At 46.4% G+C, this 20,000-nt stretch overlaps 1 protein-coding gene across 2 annotated transcripts in view; it reads right to left on the reverse strand.

The window, feature by feature from the left end:
• LOC143296731 (uncharacterized) overlaps positions 1–20,000 on the reverse strand; it is a 154,819-nt gene that overhangs the window by 80,490 nt on the left and 54,329 nt on the right. For both annotated transcript variants that reach the window (XR_013057160.1, XM_076608788.1), the window contains exons 4-5: positions 6,142–7,848; positions 3,551–3,712 (exon numbers count right to left, since the gene is read on the reverse strand). Coding sequence is in view for 1 of the 2 variants with exons in the window: in XM_076608788.1 (XP_076464903.1) it covers positions 3,551–3,712; positions 6,142–7,848 (1,869 nt within the window). In the remaining variant the exon portion in view is untranslated. The remainder of the gene's footprint in view (positions 1–3,550; positions 3,713–6,141; positions 7,849–20,000) is intronic.

Consider the following 20,000-nt stretch of genomic DNA (forward strand, 5'->3'; position numbering starts at 1 on the left):
TTACACACACAGACATCCACCTGCCTTCTTCTGCCCCAGACCACAGGCTGACACAGACCTGATACAGTGATAGAGGGGAGGATGCCTAGAACTCTGGCACTGCACTTCCCTTCCCAGCTGTCTGCCTGTCAAGTTCTGTGGTTGGCATACCTGCAGTGCCTGCTGGTTTCATTGGGGGGTTGGGGTTGGGGTAGCTGGGGTGTTTACCTGTCTCCTGGTCAATGTATGTGTGCACCTGATAATGCCTTTACCTATTTCTTGTGTGCATGTCCAAATACTAATACAACAAAGTTATGTTTCTGTGGCAGAGTTACTAGCATGTGAAATGAACTGTCACCTAAAACAAGCACCATCAACTAATTCATTCACGAATCAACTGGAAAATTACATTAAAATCTGAACTATTTTTTAGAAAGTCTTATGAATAAATGCACTGAATAATGAAGCACTGAACGTTAACCCAATTTCTACATAACTATGTCATGAAAAAAAAATGAAGGGACAATTCAAAATTTTCAAAGCTTGCCTTGTCCGTATCCTGCTTCGTCTATCTGTGTGTTGATACACAGGCAGAAGATCAAATATGCAAAAGTAAAATGCTATGATCTTTGGCAGCACCTGGTGGATTGTGTGGAAACAATCACATACCCAGCATATACACTTCAGAAACATGGGACAGGATTGTCAGAATGTTAAGGTACTAAAAATGATCATGAATACATAAAGAGGCCACTTCTACTGCTGTGCAAACAAGAGACATGGGGCAGAAGCAGCGACCAACTTGAAAAATAAACCTCCACCACTTCATATGACTGCATCAAGAAAGACAAAATTCCTTAACAGGTGAGACATCATTATAAATAGCTGACAACCATTAAAATAAAATATCAGACACAAACACATGTGCAGCATTTACTTCAAACCAGAGATCCAAACTTGCAAAGGACAAAAACGTTTTTAGTTAATTTGCCCTTACTGTGATCTGATACAACTAGGCAGAGGCAGTAAAACAGTGGTTGTAAATCATCCATGGGATGAAGCGTTTTGTTCTGTTTTGGGGAAACTACATAGCATTACATAATGATAATGTGAAAGATTAATGCTTTGGGATCACAGCACGTCTCCCCTTTCCCCCAGCTTCGCCCACCTACTTTCACCCCTCCCACCTCTCTGCAATCTGTGTGTGATTGCAGAGCAGTAATTAGGCAGGACCACATGTGGGGAACAGAGCAGCAGGTGGCACATTACACAACAGTGGGTGGGTGGGTGGGGACAGTGGTACAACAGCTAGTTCTGGTCAAAGTTCCTCACTGTTCTGTACAGTGCGTCATCCAGGCAAAGAGACCAGATGCTACTCACTTATCTGTGATCCAGGCTTCATCAGCCACACCTGCCACTGTAACACCCCAAGCCCCTCCTCTCCCCAAACCCTTCCCCTCCGGGTACACCATATTTGTACTGTGTTGTGTTTTAGAAACAATGTTCCATGAGATTAAAGTATCTTATTGCATCTAATCATATTCCAAGTGCAAGGCCTAAGTGTGTTGGGTTACGCTGCTGGTCAGGCATCTGCTTGGCAGATGTGGTGTAGCGTATATGGATTTGTCCGAATGCAGTGACGCCTCCTTGAGCTACTGAGACTGAAACTGAAACCAAGTGCAGTCCCATGACAGTCACACAGGTTGTGTGGCTCCAGTGCCAGCAGGTGGGCCTGGCCAGCCCCCACCACTCTGGAAGTCATTTTCTGCCCAGTTATCTCTGCAGGAGGAAAGCCATTACTGCTGATTAACCTTTCCCCTTTGCGCCCCTGCCTGTCTAGCTTCTGGCTGCCCTGGAAATGCAGTCTTTCCCCCTGAGGATATTCTTGGCACATGCAATTAAACTGCACAAGAAATAGATCTTTCAGTCAGGAATGCCAACACTTCCACCCTCTGCCCACCCACCCCCCTCCCCCAACACGCATGTTTCAGGTCATTGTTTTCTTGCAAAAAATCTCAATTCTTGGCACAGCAATCTCTTTCCTCCAGGTCACCATAGCTCCCTAACCCACCCTGTGACACATGCACCCAAACAGGGCACCACCCCCTCAATTCTGTGGCACTGGCTCAAAAACAACCCTCCTACCACCCTCATCCATCCTCCACAAAAACACAACAGAGAGAAATGAAATGAAAGGAGGCTTGGGAGGGGCAGCAGCTTGGGAGAGAAAGAGAAGGAAGCAGAAAAAAAACAAAAAACCTGTGAGGAAGGGCATTGTGAGGTGGATGGGTCAGGACTTACAGGTCCCCAGACTTGGGGTCGCCAGCCCTTCCACTAGTTCCAGCTTCAAGGGTCGCTCACAGCTGGGTCTCATTGCAGCACAGAGAGAAAAGGTTACACACCACAGAAAACTGGGCAATCCAACTCTGTGTGGAACAACACAGCTGCTTCAGGTTAAACAAGTGGTGGTCGTACTGTTATTTCTTCACTAACTGCTCTCCATTGTTTTAGTGTTCACCGACTTCTCTGCGCTGTTTCAGTGCCACAAAGACTCAGGACTGCAGCACCGTGCTGCCTGCCAGAGCCTCCACCCTGTCCTGGTCTCACCGCAGGAAGCTGCAATCAGTGTGCAGGTGGTCAGAAACACTCCATCCCCACGCCAACTACCCATGCCACAGCACACCATTCCCTGACATCCCCAAAGGCTGCTGGCTGCATTCATGTGACATACACCATGCAAAAACTGTCACACGTCCACAGTGGCATTCTCTGGCCCTGTGAAATATCACTCAGAATGGAAAGACTTAAAACTGAAGACTTCTTGTGCTCCTCCTACAACCACTGCTGCATTCTTTGGTCAACGGCAGTCACAGAACTGTGACAATGCAAACACACATCTGGCACTATACAGGTGTACCAGAAAGACACTGGCACACAGAGAGTATTCCACCTATTTGAAATATAAAACATATCACTCACAGACCAATGACTGAACACTAACAGTAACACTGTTCAGGGACACAAAACAGTGACAGTATTGTTAATTCAAGGAAACTGGTACCAGTACACAGAGGAAAATTAATAAACACAAACAGAAAAAAGGCCCAGCTGATTGAGGCAGTTCTCTGAAAGGACACTGAGCATACAGAAGGCACTGACCATACAGCACAAACACAATGACAAGAGAACGCAGCAGAGAGAGACACAGACAGCTGATAGACTAACAGAAAATGCAGCAGAGAGACACTGACAGTGACACAGACAGCAGCAGCTACACACTGACACAGACAGAATTAGAGAGACACTGACAGCAAGCAGCACAGACACTGACACAGACAGCAAGCAGCACAGACACTGATACAGACAGCAAGCAGCACAGACACTGACACAGACAGCAAGCAGCACAGACACTGACACAGACAGCAAGCAGCATGGAGACACACTGACACAGCAGTGGAAACAAACTGACAGAGACAACAAGCAGCACAGAGAGAGACAGACAGACAGACAGACAGACAGAGAGATAGACAGACAGACAGACAGAGACAGAGAGCAGAAATGAGGCCCCCACCTGGTTGAGGTATTTCTCCGAGAGACTGGTGAGGGTGCGCTGGGTGTTGCGCTGAGTCTGGTTGAGCCAGTCGATGAGCTCCTGGTACTGCTTGAGGAACTCTGTGAAGGACACGTTGGGCACCACGTCCTCCTCCTCCCCTGTCAGAGCTGTCTCTGTTGACTGCAACACCAGCACCCAACACTCAGCACCTGACCTAACACCCATCACTCAGCACCAAACAGGAACTCTCAGTCTCAACATCTAACACTCAACACTCAGCACTTACACTGTAACACGCAACACCTAACACTCATCACTCAGCATCTAACACTCAACTCCCAGCACCTAACATCTTGCACTCAACACTTAACACTCAGCACCTAACACAGTAACAGTAACACTTCATCTAACATTCAAAACTCAGCATCTAACACTGAGCACCTAACACTCAACACCAAGTCCTCAAGTCAACACCTAACAGCAACACTCAGCACCTAACACTCAGCACTCAACACCTAACACTCAACACCTAACAGTAACACTCACCTAACACACAAACACTTAGCACCTAGCAGTACTAGCACTCAGCATTCAGCACATAACAGTAACTCTCAACACCTAACACTAACCACCTAACAGTAACTCTCAACACCTAACACTCAACACCTGACACCCCAACACTTAGCACCTAACCGTAACAATCAACACCAAACTCTCAACACCTGACAGTAACTCTCAACACCTGACACCCCAACACTTAGCACCTAACAGTAACTCTCAACACCTGACACCCAACACCTAACAGTAACTCTCAACACCTGACACCCCAACACTTAGCACCTAACCGTAACAATCAACACCAAACTCTCAACACCTGACACCCCAACACTTAGCACCTAACCGTAACAATCAACACCAAACTCTCAACACCTTACAGTAACTCTCAACACCTAACACCTAACAGTAACTCTCAACACCTAACACCTAACAGTAACTCTCAACACCTAACATCAACACCTGACACCCCAACACTTAGCACCTAACCGTAACAATCAACACCAAACTCTCAACACCTAACAGTAACTCTCAACACCTAACACTCAACACCTAACAGTAACTCTCAACACCTAACACTCAACACCTAACAGTAACTCTCAACACCTGACAGTAACTCAACACCTAACACTCAACACCTGACACTCAACACCTAACAGTAACTCTCAACACAACACTAAACACTCAGCACCTAACAGTAACTCTCAACACCAAACGCTCAGCACCTAACATTAACACTCAACACCTAACACTCAACACCCTTCCCCTAACAGAGCTGTTTGTGACAACTTCAACACCAGCACCCAAAACTCAACACCTAACACCCAAGACCTGTATGCAACACTTAATGCTCTGTATCTTGCTGTGCTTTACTCTGTAATTGTAAACTGCAACACCAACACAGAATACCTAACATCCAAACACTCTCTGTCACACTGCAACACAAACACTAAACATTCAACACCTAACACTCAACACTCTGTCTCACTGTGCTTTGTCAAATGCAACACAAAACATTCAAAAGCCTAACACTTTACGCTCAACACTCTCAGTATCGATAAACAGTGCTTATTCTGTTGACTGCAACACCAACACCAAATGTTCAACACTTAACACCAACGCCTAACAGTAACACTCAACACCTAACACTCTTTGCGAGACGAGTTTGTCTGTCTTACTCTGTCAACTGCAACATTAACGCCAAACACTCAACACCTAACAGTAACACTCAACTAACACTCTTTGTCTTAATGTGCTTTACTCTGTTGACTTGCACAATACAAACACCTAACACTCAACACCTAATACTTGTCAATAACTCAAAACCACACCAACGTCCAAACACTCTGTCTTTGTGTGCTTTATTCTGTCCATTTCAACACCAACACCTAACACTCAATGTCCAATCTTTTCCGGACTGTGCTTCACTATATTTTTCACTAATACAGTCTATCCAGTAACACCAGACACTCAAAAAAACATACAGTCGCTGTCTGTGTGTTTTAGTCACTTTTACTCTGTCAACTGCAATACCAAACACCAAACATTCTCTGTCTTAATGTGCTGAACTTTGCTGACTACAACTTGTACAACTCAATACCCTTTTTCTTACTGTGCTTTACTTAGTAAGTCTGTTGACTGAAACTTCCAATGCTCTCTATCTGTGCATTACACTCACATCTGAACTGGCTGTTCAAAGAGTGGCGAACAATCACGTCAACATTCACTGTCTCTTGCTATTGAGGTGAACTAACAGATTTAACACCATAAAACTTAAATACATGCAAACACTCAGAACACAAACAGATGAAGGCCCATTATCATGAAAACATACGGACACATACATGTACACATTTAAAAAAAAAATAACATGGGTTAACAAAGGAAAGAAACCACACAATATAAAATAAATAACACACACACATGTATATGAAATACATAACACACACACACAAGTATACACTGAGGACTTTTGTGGCGGGTCTGAAGCAGGAACACAAACACACCCACCCACCCACCCACACACACCGCAGATGCACACACCCTCTCCCTACCTGACAGGTCTCGATGATCTCCTTGTCCATCAGGTACTGGTAGTTGGACTCGATAGCCTTCCACAGCTCATCCTTCTTGTAGCGCTGGCGGAAGTCTCGGGGGAGGGTGCCGGCCGGGGAGCTGGTGGGTGTGGCCGCCATGCTGCTGTCCGCGGACATCAGCGGGGACCCAGACCCGCTGCTCATCGACCCCGCCGGGTCCCCGTTCATGCGACGCCGCTTGGGCCCCGTGGGAAGGTCCGGGTCATCGGGGGAGAGAGACTCGCTGTCGGAGCTCCTGCCGTTGGTGTCCGAGGGGCTGTCCGTGAGATCCGTGGAGTTGTCTCCCTTGCCGTCGGGCAAGCCGTTGATCTCCTTAAGGGCCTTCTCGATCTCCATCTTGAGGTTCTCCTCAGACGCTGTCAGACCTAGCTGCAGCTGCAGACCCACCAGCTGTGTGTCAGTGGGGTTGCCGTGGTGATGACCCCCATCCTGGGTGACCTGCAGTTTTCTGGCCTGTTTCTGTTGCTGCTCATTGTGGATCTCCTTGCCCCGCTTGCCTAACACGCCCCCTTCCCCAGCGCTGCTCGCCTCCGCACCACCTATGTCACCAACATCTCCAGGGCACGACTGGGCGTTCTGGCAGGGCGCGGCACGACTGAGGTCGAGGCAAAGGTCAGCACCGCAACCTGGCTTGGAGGACGGGGAAGGGAGGTCAGGAGTGAGGAGGGTTGTCCTGGATGAGGGGCGAGGTGAGCTGGTGAAGATTCCTTCCCCTGCGATTCTGAGCCACCCGGCCCTGTTCTGTGCTGGCCACTGGGTGGCGCCACTCACCTTCCTGTGCAGGGATCGAGGGGAACACTTCTTCTCAGTGCTATCTTCCTCCTCCTTCTCCTCTTCCTCTGTAGGCCGGCAGTCAGCGTCCTGGTGATCCTCTGCTTTCTTTGCTGGCTCCTGGACCTTTTCTCTTTGTTCAGCCTCACTGTTACCCTTCCTCACAGGTACTGGGGAGACCGGAAACAATGCACTGCAAGCTTTCTCAGAACTTTCCTGGGGTTTATTCTCTGAAAACTCCTTTGCAAGTAACTCTGAACTTATTTTTTCTTCGTCTTCTCCGAGATTTCCCTTGCACACTGGGATCTTGGCTACATCAGCATTAGAAGATTGGCGTTCAGATAAATCTTCCTTCAGTGTGTCGAAATGGACTTCAGATGAAGATGACACTGACAGTGCAGTCTCACACTTGTCAGAAGCGGCGAAATTGGGATTCGAATTGTTCAGATCGGAATGGGAAATTCCGTTTTCATCCAGCGAAAACCCAGGGGAGTAACCTTCCTCAAGGGTGTCAGAAAACCCCAGAGAGTAAAGACTTTTCTCAGGGGTGTCGGAAAACTCCGGGGAGTAACTTTTCTCTGGGGTGTCGGAAAAGCACAGCCTGTGAGAAGCCGGGGGTCTGGCTCCTCTCTTCCACTTGACTGGGGTGCTGTGCTGAAGCAGGTTCTCCTTGCCCTCTGGGGGACTCAGGTAGCCTGACTGGCTGAGGGGGCTGTCGCCCTGGTCCTGGTCATGCAGCACAAAGAGCTGCTTGGTGTAGGAGTTCCAGAGGAAGGCAAGGTTGTCCAGGTCCACCTCCAAGGTGATGCAGGCCCTCTGCTGCAGGTAGCGCCGGCCACGGTCCAACAGCACGTCCACCGCCTCCTGCTGGTGACCTGCCTCCGTCACCAGCTTCTGTAACACACCACAGGGAGCACACATTGTAAGGGGTCTGAAGTTACAGCAACACAAGACCAATATGTCTTCATTTACACTCAACACTTAGCCAGCTTCTGAAACACACCACAGGAGGATGACACATACATGTATGACATGTCATTGTGTGTCTTCGTTTACACCAACACATGACATTTCTGGCTTCATAAAAAAACAAAACAAAACACCAACACATCACAAGCTTCTACTACACACCACTGAAACACATGTGACATGTCTACCTTCATTTACACCAACACATGACAATTTTGTCTTTATAAAAAACAAAACAAAAAAAAACCCACATCACACATGTCTGTCTCATTTAAAAAAAAAAAAAAAAAAAGACAAAAAAAAAAAAAAGACACCAACATGTCACAAGCTTCTGTAAAACACCACAGAACACACGAGACATTTCAATTCCAGATCTTCATTTACACCCACACATGACATTTCTGTCTTCATTTTCACCAGCATATGATGTCTTCATTTACAGCAAGAAATAACCAGCTTTTGAAACACACCACAGGGGGCACACAGGACACATACATACGCGTATGTCTTTATTTACACCAGCACATCACCAGATTCTGGTGAGAATATATATATCAAACTTACAGCTTCCTGCAATACCCAAGCATAACAGACACAGTAAATCCACTGGCACACCGGAACTTCAGGTGTCAAAGTTCATGAAGTCAAACAGGTTCCACATAATCAGATATTGACTGAGTTACCAGGTGTGTAAACTCTGTGGGTCCAACAGTGCAGATAAAGTGCCCTCTCTTCTTCCATTGCCCCCCCCCCCCCCCCCCCCTGCCCCACTCCCTGCTTGCCAAACAAAAACACACACTGACTGCCCAACTATGTTTTATAACTAACCACTGCTCAGAACTTATGCTCTCATTCTTGCTCCATGATAAAGCTGTCCTTTAAAGCGCTTCCTTCACTGCAAAAATCTGGTTCTGTCTTGTATAAATTTAAACTATTTCTCCATTCAAACTTTGGTTCTACCCTATAAAATGCCTGTGACCCTTCACTTTGCCTCCATAAACTTTGAGTTTCCATCAGCACAGGTGGTCAACACAATCACAGCAATTTCTAAAAAAAACAAAAAAAGAACCCCAAAAAAACCCTCTTTGTCACTGAATTTTCAGCACTCACAGTCAGTCTTTCAGCTGTATACCCGAACTGCTCAGAACTTCTTTGAAGTAAAAAAATAATCCCAGTTCAGGAACAGGTGTGCGCTCATGCATTTGTGTGCGCGCGCACACACACACACACACACACACTGATGAGTGGTGAAATACGGTGTAGAGGGAACAGGACCCTAATCCATACAGAACAATCTGTTTTCCTTTGCTTCCGATTCAGCCCACTGACAAATAGGGAGCCAAGCTCAAACCAGCCTGTTATCACCTGGATGTGGTTACAAGTCGCTGCTGTGAAAGTGATGCAAGTCCTGAAGGAGTGTGGCACACTTACACTGACACTGATACGACAACATGTTTATCAGCAGCGGTGTTTGTCACAAGCCTTTCACTGCCCTGCCCCACTGCTGTTGGGGTGACACACTGACTGACATTACTTCTTTATCACATGATCAGGGCGGACAGGGGAAATGTCAATCACTGCAGCAATACATGTATCTTGATCTATAATACACCACTTTGAAAACTGTTCAACAATGTCATGCCTATCCTCAATGTGATCATGTCACTGTGAGACAGGTGTGTGTGTGTGTGTGTGTGTGTGTGTGTGTGTGTGTGTGTGTGTGTTTGTGAGAGAGAGAAAGAGAGAGAGAGAGAGAGAGAGAGAGAGAGAGAGAGAGAGTGTGTGCATGCATGCATGTGTATGTGTGAAAGATAAAAGTTTTCTTCCTTCTCCTACACCAGCCTAATAAATCAAAATTGCCTCCTAGTCTCTACAGCAAAGTTGACACTTCCCTGGCACCACTTTAGGAACTAACTGCAAGCAGCTGTGAGTCAGACATGATGTGATCAAGATGTGACCAGGCCCACAGAATCAGGAGTTAGCTTACAGCTCTACATTACTTCATCAGGAATAGCCAGCACTAAGCGGACTTGAGTAACAGCTTGTTCCTAATGCTTTCCTTGTTTAATACTACACATTGCGAGTATACATTACATATGTCTGCATCACAGAACTTGTAAATTGTCCAACACAATACTGGCAAGTGGCATTATTATTTATACCATAGTATATTTACAACATCACTGAGGGCTCTACCACGATAAGAGATAAGCAAACATCTGCAGGTCAGTGTGACACATGAATTCATGTGAGTAATGCTGGTTGCTATCGATTCCAGTGACTGAGTTTTAGCATCCTTTTGTTAATCAATGTGAGTTGTTCATCAAGTGTGACAGATGTGACTTATACATATATGATCCATATGGTGATAAAACAAGTATACAATTATGTTGTGATATAGTAATAATGGTGTGTTATTATTTCTGTGCAAGTATAACAAATCTGATATAATCCTCATGGCAATCAATGCAAACATATTGTTGTATTGTATCAATGTCATGCAAAGAGAGCAAGGCAGCATCACCAGAACAGCCCTTCACTGGGCACTAGAAGGAAGAAACCAGAGAGGAAGGACAAGTAATACAGGTCCATCACAGAACAAAGGAGAACTCAAGACCCTGAAACACACCTGGGGTACCATTCAGAAACTGGCCCCAAACAGACAGGAGTGGCCATTTTTCATTGCTGCCTTACTTGCCAGAGGTCATAATGGGCAGTTAAACAAAAAGAAGAAGAAAGTAACTGCAAGTGCTGATTCCTGAACATCTATGCAGAACTATTCCTCATCAGCAGACCCACAGGACCCTGGGCAGAAAGAAGGACTGCAGGCTGGCACCAGTCTGGTTCTTGCTGGATGATGGTGGAGGGACAGCTCTGCAGCCTTCAGCACAAACTCCGTCTACAGAGGTTCGAACCTAGTGACAGGTCCCTCTTTTTCTTCACTTTCATCAACTGGACAATTGTCAATGATCATTACTGACCAGGACAGTTGCCATGAGGTCTCTGATACTGCTCCTGATCAATGATATTGCCTCCGAGTCTGACAGGTGGTGGGGGAATGGAAGGAGGGATGAGGAGGGGGAGTGTGTGTGTGTGGGAGGGGGGAGAGAAAGGCTGTAGACTGTATAAAAAATTTAAGATGGATTCTCTGTGTGACATGATGATGATAGGCAGTGGAAAGAGGGAGAGAGGGAGAGAGAGGGAGAAGGAAGGGAGAGGAGAGAGAGATATTTGATACCACTGTGTGTGAGTGTGTGTGAGTGTGTGTGTGTGTGTGTGTGTGTGTGTGTGTGTGTGTGTGTGTGTGTGTGTGTGTGTGTGCACGCACGTGCGTGTGTGCACACACACGAGTGTGCGTGCATGTGTGTGTTCATAAATGCATATGATATATACACATGTGTATGACAGAGAAAGAGACAGAAACGCAGAGAGTGTGAGGATGCAATAATGTGCGCCTAATTGTTTTATAGAGTGGATTTGTGCCAACAACAACAACTTCCTTCAACAGGCCTGTTAAAGCTGTCCACACTCACGTGTCTACGTCTGTATACAGACGTACATGTCTACATGAAGGCATTCCCCGCATTCCTGGTGAGTGCTCCACTCATTGTTCACCCACCAAGTTAAATTAACACTGTGCTGACACCACTGTCTACTGACTTCTTCCCTGTCACTTCTCCTGAACCCCACAATATGTCAGTACTATTCAGTGTGTGTGTGTGTGTGACTGTGTGTGTGTGTGTGTGTGTGTGTGACTCTGTGTGTGTGTGTGTGTGTGTATGTGTGTGAGCGACAGAGAAAGAAACAGACAGAAAGAGTGGTATGTGTGTACACATGTGTGTGTGTATCTGTATGAGAGAGAGATATATAAAAATATATATGAAAGCAACAGAGAAACAGACAGAAACTGTGACAGCCAGTCAGCCCAAACGAAGAGAGACTTGGGACACTATACTGTATACATAGACACATGTACATGAGTACTAAAGGGCAAGTGTCAGTATCTGTCTGGACAGGAAGGCACTTCAGTGGACAGGTGGCCGGATTCAGTACCATCCTGGACCCTTACTACAGTAGTGTCCAACAACCACTTCCTGGGCACCTTCGGGAGGGCAGAGAGTACACAGACCTGTAGACTTCTTACAGATAAATAATGTAAGTACTACATAGTACACATGTTCAGGAACTCTACAGTCTACCTTGCATTCTGTGAGGGAAAACAAGAGGGATGGGCCGAGGTGGGAAGACAGCCAGCCATGAGCAGTCTCTGTTGAAACAATCCTACACGGGTGCACAGTCAGGGCAAATAAAACATGCGCAGATAATGAAGAGTGAAGCAGAGAGGTGCAGAGGATCGTGACAAACATTCTTCACTGAGAACTGTTGAGGGCAAAAAATGGTGTTAATCTGTCATGCTGGGGAAAATGACAGTGGATAGCGAGTGGGAGGGGGGAGTGGTGGTGGGCTGGGGGTAATGAAGCCAAGAGGTGGGGGAAATGAAGGGAGAGGGATAGTAAGACAGGGAGGGGAGAGAGAGAGAAGGGAGAGTGGTTGTAACAGCAAGGGAGAGTGGTTGTAACTGCAAGGAAGAGAAGGGAGAGTGGTTGTAACAGGGACAGTGGGAGGGAGAAGGTAGACAAGATGGAAGAGAGAAAGGAGAGTGGTTGTAACAGTGAGGGAGAGAGAAGGGAGAGTGGTTGTAACAGCAAGGAACGGTGGTTGTAACTGGGAGGGAGAAGAGAGAGTGATGGTAAACAGGGACAGAGGAAGGAGAGCGGTTGTAACAGTGAGGGAGAGAGAAGGGAGAGTGGTTGTAACTGGGAGGGAGAAGAGGGAGTGATGGAAGACAGGGTGGAAGAGAGAAGGGAGAGTGGTTGTAACCGTGAGGGAGAGAGAAGGGAGAGTGGTTGTAACCGTGAGGGAGAGAGAAGGGAGAGTGGCTGTAACAGCAAGGAATTGTTGTAACTGGGAGGGAGAAGAGAGAGTGATGGTAAACAGGGACAGAGGAAGGAGAGCGGTTGTAACAGGAGAGTGGTTGTAACAGGGAGAAAGGGAGACGGGAGACCGGAGAGTGATGGTAGACACTAAGACAGGGAGGAAGAGAGAAGGGAGAGTGGTGGTAGACACTAAGACAGGGAGGAAGAGAGAAGGGAGAGTGGTGGTAGACACTAAGACAGGGAGGAAGAGAGAAGGGAGAGTGATGGTAGACACTAAGACAGGGAGGAAGAGAGAAGGGAGAGTGGTGGTAGACACTAAGACAGGGAGGAAGAGAAGGGAGAGTGGTGGTAGACACTAAGACAGGGAAGAAGAGAGAAGGGAGAGTGGTGGTAGACACTAAGACAGGGAGGAAGAGAGAAGGGAGAGTGATGGTAGACACTAAGACAGGGAGGAAGAGAGAAGGGAGAGTGATGGTAGATGGTAGACACTAAGACAAGGAGAAGAGAGAAGGAAGAGCGGATGTAACAGGGAGAAAGGAGAGTGATGGTAGACAGGGAGGGAGAAAGAAGGGAGAGTGACGATAGGGAGTGTGAGAGATTGGAGAGGTGTGGTAGACAGGAGGGGAGAAGAGAGAGTGATGGTGGACAGGAGGGAGAGAGAGAAGGGAGAGTTGTTACACAGGAGAGTGATGGTGGACAAACTCACAAAGAGGGAGACAGAATCGAGACAGGCGGAAGGCAGGGCGGGAGAGAGAAAAGGGAGACTGAAGGACAGGAAGAGAGAGAGAGAGAATGGAGAGTGGTGGCGGAAAGAGATGGAGACAAACTTAAAGACCAGTGGTCAACAAGGAGGAAGAGAGAAGGGAGACTGATAGTGATAGAGCGGGAGAGAGATGGGGGAGTGGTAGAGAACAGTAAGGGGTGGGAGGGTTGGGGGAGAAAGGAGGAGGCCAGAAGTGGAACAGGCAGAGACAGTACAGACCAGAGAAGAGTTGTCACAGTACTAAACAGGTTCTACTCCCTCTTCTGTGACAGAACTGTTCACACTGCCTCAGTCCACCTGCCAGCATTGTGCAGTCAGTCAGCCAGTCCTCATTCCCTCACCAGTCACTGATTTCACGCCACAGCCTTAACTTCATCAACCACGTCCTTGAACATCGCCACACCCATCTGAGTGCCGTTCCGTCTTCTCATATCGGGCGTTCATTAAATTATTAAAAAAAGAAAAAAAAAGAAAAAAGAAGAAGATTAAAAAAAAATTACAGGTGTGTGTGTGTGTGTGTGTGTGTGTGTGTGTGTGTGGAGAGAGAGAGAGAGAGAGAGAGAGAGAGTTGGTGACCATGCAGACACCTGTCACTTTTGTGGTCAAGCATACATGTGTGACTGCGAAGATATACATGTATACTAAAGTATAACTGAAAATTATGTACATATCCATTACATGATGTAGAGTGGTTTTACAAAAGGCAAGCAACTTGCAAAAAAGTACGTGGTTGGATTCAATCAAGTTTTGAAGAAGAAATACTACAGAAACGAGAAACAAAAATGGGGGAAAAGAACAACAGCAAACCCGACGCACAGAAACACACTCACTGAATGGTACAAAGCCTATGTACAGCCAGCATAATGTACTTTATTTTTTTTCTTTTTCTTTTTTTTTACCACGTGTGAACCACATTCCACCACACTCATTCAGCACCACAAGCCTGACAAGCGGACACTCACACCCAACGTCTTGTTTTCAACTGGTAAATCCTGTACTCGTGTCTTGACAGCCACAGACTTAGCCTTACAAACACGGTAGATTCATCTCTACCAGATATCTACACTGCACGGCTACACTGCTCTTGAGCGAGGCGCCATGCCGCGCATTCCTGGTATCCAACAGCGCTGTCTTCGACTGCTGCTGCGCCAAACTCCGGGTTCTGCTCTCTTGCTATGGCCGAGTTACTGACGGGGCATAGATAGCTTTAAATGCCAAAAGCCCGCGCTCTGCTTTGAATCGTCCTGTAACCCCGCCCCCTCCCGTATTCCTCTCCTTCATTTGTCACTGTCCTCAAATGACTGAGTAGATAGAGCCATCTATCTGCATTCACACACACACACACACACACACACTTGAATGTTATACTGATGCATTCTAACAAAAGAGACACTGGCGCGCTCACACACTGACACACACATGCATGCAATCACAGACAGTTGTTGCGACATTCAACGGTATCCAAGTGTCTGCCGAGAATGTGTAGAGCCTGTCAGTGTTTGTGGGTTATCACAGCGATGGCTGTATCATATATAAACTGCTCCACTGTGCAATGCAGTGCAATGATAACTGTACCAGATATCCGCCCGCACAAACTTCTCACACACTCCGCTCCCAGTCCCTGTCTTGCAAAACTGTAAATGGCGGTGCAGGAAGAACATGATACGTGTGTGTGTACAATTACACACACACACACACACACACGTGTTGCACTAATATCTACCATGATGAACCAACGGATACGACACAGACTTTACACCACTTGCCGAAAGTACTATGTCTACTTGTTCTACTACTCCTACACACACACTTTTACCCCTTTTTTATTTTCATTTTTCAACATGTATGAATACATGTACACATGGCTCAGTTCTGACAGGGGGAGAGACAGGAAATGAGGTAAGGAGGAGGGAGACAAAGGTGTGTGTGGGAGGGGGTGGGGGGGTGGGGGTGGAACTAGAAGTTCATTCGTACAGCCAGCTTAAGAGATGAGGGTGTAGGTCAATTGCCTACTGATATGCCAGGCCAATGATGCTGCGTAGTATAGCCTCATTGACACTGACACCTCCAAACACCCATCAACACTGTACACACTGAAGCGGATCCTACTGATTAAAACTACATCCGCTATCCTCATCATCATCTAAATCGTCATCTTCTTCTTTATCGTCGTCATCATCATCATCATCATCATCATCGGCAGCAGCAGCAGCAGCAGCAGCAGCAACAACAAACTGTTGGCAGAAGGCCCGAGGACTCTACCCCTTTTGGAGAGCTCTCTCCAAACACACTGTGCCTCACTGCCTGGTAATGACGGCGATAGCAAGTTCCCGTCCAGGGTGCTCTTTGAAGTTTCCGGTGGGTAACGAAGCCCCAATGTCTGTTTAGCTGTTGTAATAAGGACTGAGCGATTCCCCTGAACTGTACGCAGCATGGGTCTCCCCCTTCCCTTCTCTCTCTCTCTCTCCTCTGTCTCTCTCTCTCTCCGCCACCCTCCACGTCTCCCCTCCCTCTCCCACCCCGAAAAGCAGTGCAGCCACAACACAAAACAGCTGCCAGCACTGTTCGAAGAGTCCCATTACGTCTGGCCTTCACTAGTCAAGTCACCGGGGGCCAATAAAACATGCTGCTGTTTCGTTAGACCAGTTCAATTCAGTTTGGCCAATACAAGGTAAAAAGGGCAAACCACAGGCTTAAAAATAGATCTCTCTCCCTCTCTCTCTCTCTAAAATTATATATATATATATATATATATATATATGTGTGTGTGTGTGTGTGTGTGTCCCTGAGCGGGTTTGCATTAGGCGATCTTTGCAGCACTGAGTTTGCTTAGAGTTAAGACTGTTCCTAAGTACATCATATATGGAATTTACCGTGGAGTTGGGAGCATTCTTAACAAACTTAGCGCTGCTAAGTTCAAAGTTCGCTCATGCAACCCACCCGTGGAGGCAAAACTGTCCAGCTGTTCTGATCACCAACATACCTCCGTGGGCAAACCGGGCGCCAGACAAAGAGGGTTTGCCTACCGGTCTGACAACTGGCAAGATGGGGGTTCAAACCCCATCTGAAAAATAAGATAACATGGCCACAGCATGTTTCGCTACTGGCGGGACACCTCGGAGGGAATCGCTCTGATTTTGTGTCCAGAACTGCTCCAAGGCCCATGTCTGACATACTGAGAAGACTTAATTACCTGCTTACAACCCGGTTACCTTGTATCAAACCAGAATAAACAGGAGCTCTCAGCCTCGCCATTTCTGTGACCCTTCATGCCTTTTCTAATGGTAATCTCGCTTGGACATGAAAAAAAGAAAAGGGGGGGGAAAAAAAAAAGAGCAGAAGGTGGAGGATGAGAGGTTACACTTATACCTATAGACAAAGAAACACTACAATGAACACAGCAGTGCACAAAATTAACCAACCTGGCCATTGTAACATAAGCAGTGGCGGAGGGAGGTAGGGAGAGGAGCTACTGAAGTACTGTTTTATACATGTTTGTATATACAAGTTTTCAGTTCACTCTGGCCATGTGGGGTTTCACTTATAATAGTTATATTAGGGGCCATCAAGACAAAGAGTTCTCCTTACTGCAGGTGGTGGGTGGTTAAGGAAAAACCTGGCAAGAGTTCAGACCACAAAGGGTGTGTGAAGAAATGAGGCAGAGAAAGAAGAGGGAAACAGACTGGGCACAGGCCAGCTGGGAGACATTGAGTGAAAGACTGACAGAGGACAGACTGATTCTAGAAGAACAATGAAACAGTATGAAAGTCTATGACAAAGAGGCATGAATGAATAGTGTGTGTGTGTGTGTGTGTGTGTGTGTGTGTGTGTGTGTGTGTGTGTGTGTGTGTGTGTGTGTCCAGTTGAATTTGTGGCAGCATGTTTGCAGACTTTTTTTTTTAACATTCCCTTTCTGATAAACACGTCTTTTTTTCTTTTGCATTTTTCCTTTTGCACAGAGTTCTATTCATCTCAAGTCTGAAGTGCCACACAAACCTGAATTTGAGGCTGACACTACAGTCAGACAAATATTTGAGAGACCGTGATTGTTGTGGATTTGTTCAGGACATTCAGTGAATAGCACTCCAAGTCAAACACAGCTAAATCAGGCGCACAAGAACATACATACCTATACATGTATTCAGAGCTGCTGCGATACCATAGCAGGAAATATTGCAGGCGGTTAAAATCAAATCATGTTTCTTATAGTCCTGCAAACCACCTGAGCCGTTTCAGGGTTGAACTGGTTAAAAGTTAAACAGAACACAACACTGGCTGAAAAACATGCCTGCTTTAATATTTTAAAAGTGCAGCTGACAATAGATTTCAGGTCATGGAAGGCACTGCCAAGAGATTGTGACCAGGCTGATGCAACCCTCCTTGACATTTCACTGTGTCATGACCTCTTCACTCGTGTCAATGACGCACACATGCATAATTTATCAAGGGGAGGCGCGCAACATGGACTGAACATGTCCGCAGCAGTCTGCTGTGACTATAGAAGCCAGCTGAGGAGTAAATCAAAAAAGAAAATTTTTTATTGAACTATTGGCAGTATTGTCCACATTTTCTGTCCAAACCTACTATCATAATGATGCATCATATATCATGTTTCATCCAAGGTGGTGGCCCCCAGGTCTGCACAACAGTCTTGTGGGTTGAAGGGGTGCACATGGGGGTAGAAGGGTCTGCTTTCATTTGTCACTGGTCCTGAATCATGTTTCCGTGATCTATTGTGTATAGTTGTGTGCCTCTGTGTGTGTGTGTGTGAGGGGGGTGGGGGGTGCAGGTGTGTGCACATTATATGCATACATGTATACATGTCTTGTGTGTTGGTGAAGCTGTGGCAAGGACTTCTTCATTCAGTTGTAAGTGTCCCAAATAATGACAATCATAGTGAAGTCAAGGGCACCGGTCTTTGCAAACACCACCCCTACGTCCCCCTTCCTTCTGTGAAACAAATGACTGGCAACTAGCTATACCAGAATGTGCATCCAACACTGATGCTGGCTCAGTCTTTATCTGTATAGCCTGGCAGTGGCTGCCCCATCCCTGCCAGGCTGCCTCTGAGACTCCCCCGGTCTTTGACCACCTCGGCCATCTAAATCACTCAACTCACCTGCCAGACCTCCTTCAAAACACCTATGATTAATATATATATCAAAGTTCTCAGAATCAGTTACTGCCAGAACTGTTTCCTGTTCCTTCAAAGGCTGGTCTGGATTTCTGTATTCCTAAATGATATGTTTTGGTACTTGGCGTGTGTTGGTACTTAGTGTTGTAGACAGAGCTCTACAGGCTTGAATGGTTCCAACAGCTGCCGCTCTCTCCAGGTATCTCTCAGCATTTTGTATATAATTCATAACCAGCCATCTCTCTACTACAGTACATGTACTCTCTCTTTCTGATCCATGGTATAGTGTGTGTGTGTGTGTGTGTGTGTGCGTGTGTGTGTGTGTGTGTGCGTGTGTGTGTGTGTGCATGCACGCGCGTGCGTGTGTGCGCGCACATGTATTTACATGTGAATTGTGTGTTGGTGAAGCTGTGGTAAGGACTTCCACAGTCATTCACCAAAAGGGCATAGCATTTTTAAGGAAGAGCTGAATGCTGAGACGAAGCCAGTAATGGCAGTTTGCTTCTGTGAGGTGATGGCAAGCTTGATCACTGTTAAGTGTTGGTGCACTCCTCCGATTCATGAACAAACCTGTCTAAAACAAACATTATAAATCTCAGCTTTTGTTTTCAGTTTGAAACCTCTTTTCAGTTCAATTACAAATCAAGTACATCCAAGGTATCTTAATGTTCATACAAAACTTTGCTTTTTGTTTGCTAACAGTGGCCACAGACGCCAGTCTTCAACCACTGAAATGGTCACTAACTTGTACAACTACACTGATCACCACCACCACTCTTTCAAAGGTTACACTATCACCACCTTTCATTCCTTTTTCTGACCACCACAGGAGGAAACAGCCAAAGTGAACAACCCTTCCCTGTGTTGAAAAAACACGACTGTGCCAAGCTGTTAGCAGTGTTACAGAACCACTGAGAGTGGTGGGGTCCATAAAGTCAGGACAATATGTGCAGGGTTTGTAGCACAGTACTGGCTTGGTTTCATAACTGTTGATCTAAACAACGAATAAGCACACGCGCACACACACACACACTCACATATATACACACAAATGGACAGGGATACACACACACACACACACACACACACACACGTATGTGTGTGTGTGTGTGTGTGTGTGTGTGTGTGTGTGTGCACATTTATTTTACTCAGTTTTCAAGAAAATCTAGTATCACACCAAGACACATACATGCACACACATACTATGGCAGAGGTTACAGAAAAAGGGATCTCTAAGTTAGGT

The sequence above is a fragment of the Babylonia areolata genome, chromosome 21, assembly GCF_041734735.1.
Source record: "Babylonia areolata isolate BAREFJ2019XMU chromosome 21, ASM4173473v1, whole genome shotgun sequence".
Classification (NCBI taxonomy): domain Eukaryota; kingdom Metazoa; phylum Mollusca; class Gastropoda; order Neogastropoda; family Buccinidae; genus Babylonia; species Babylonia areolata.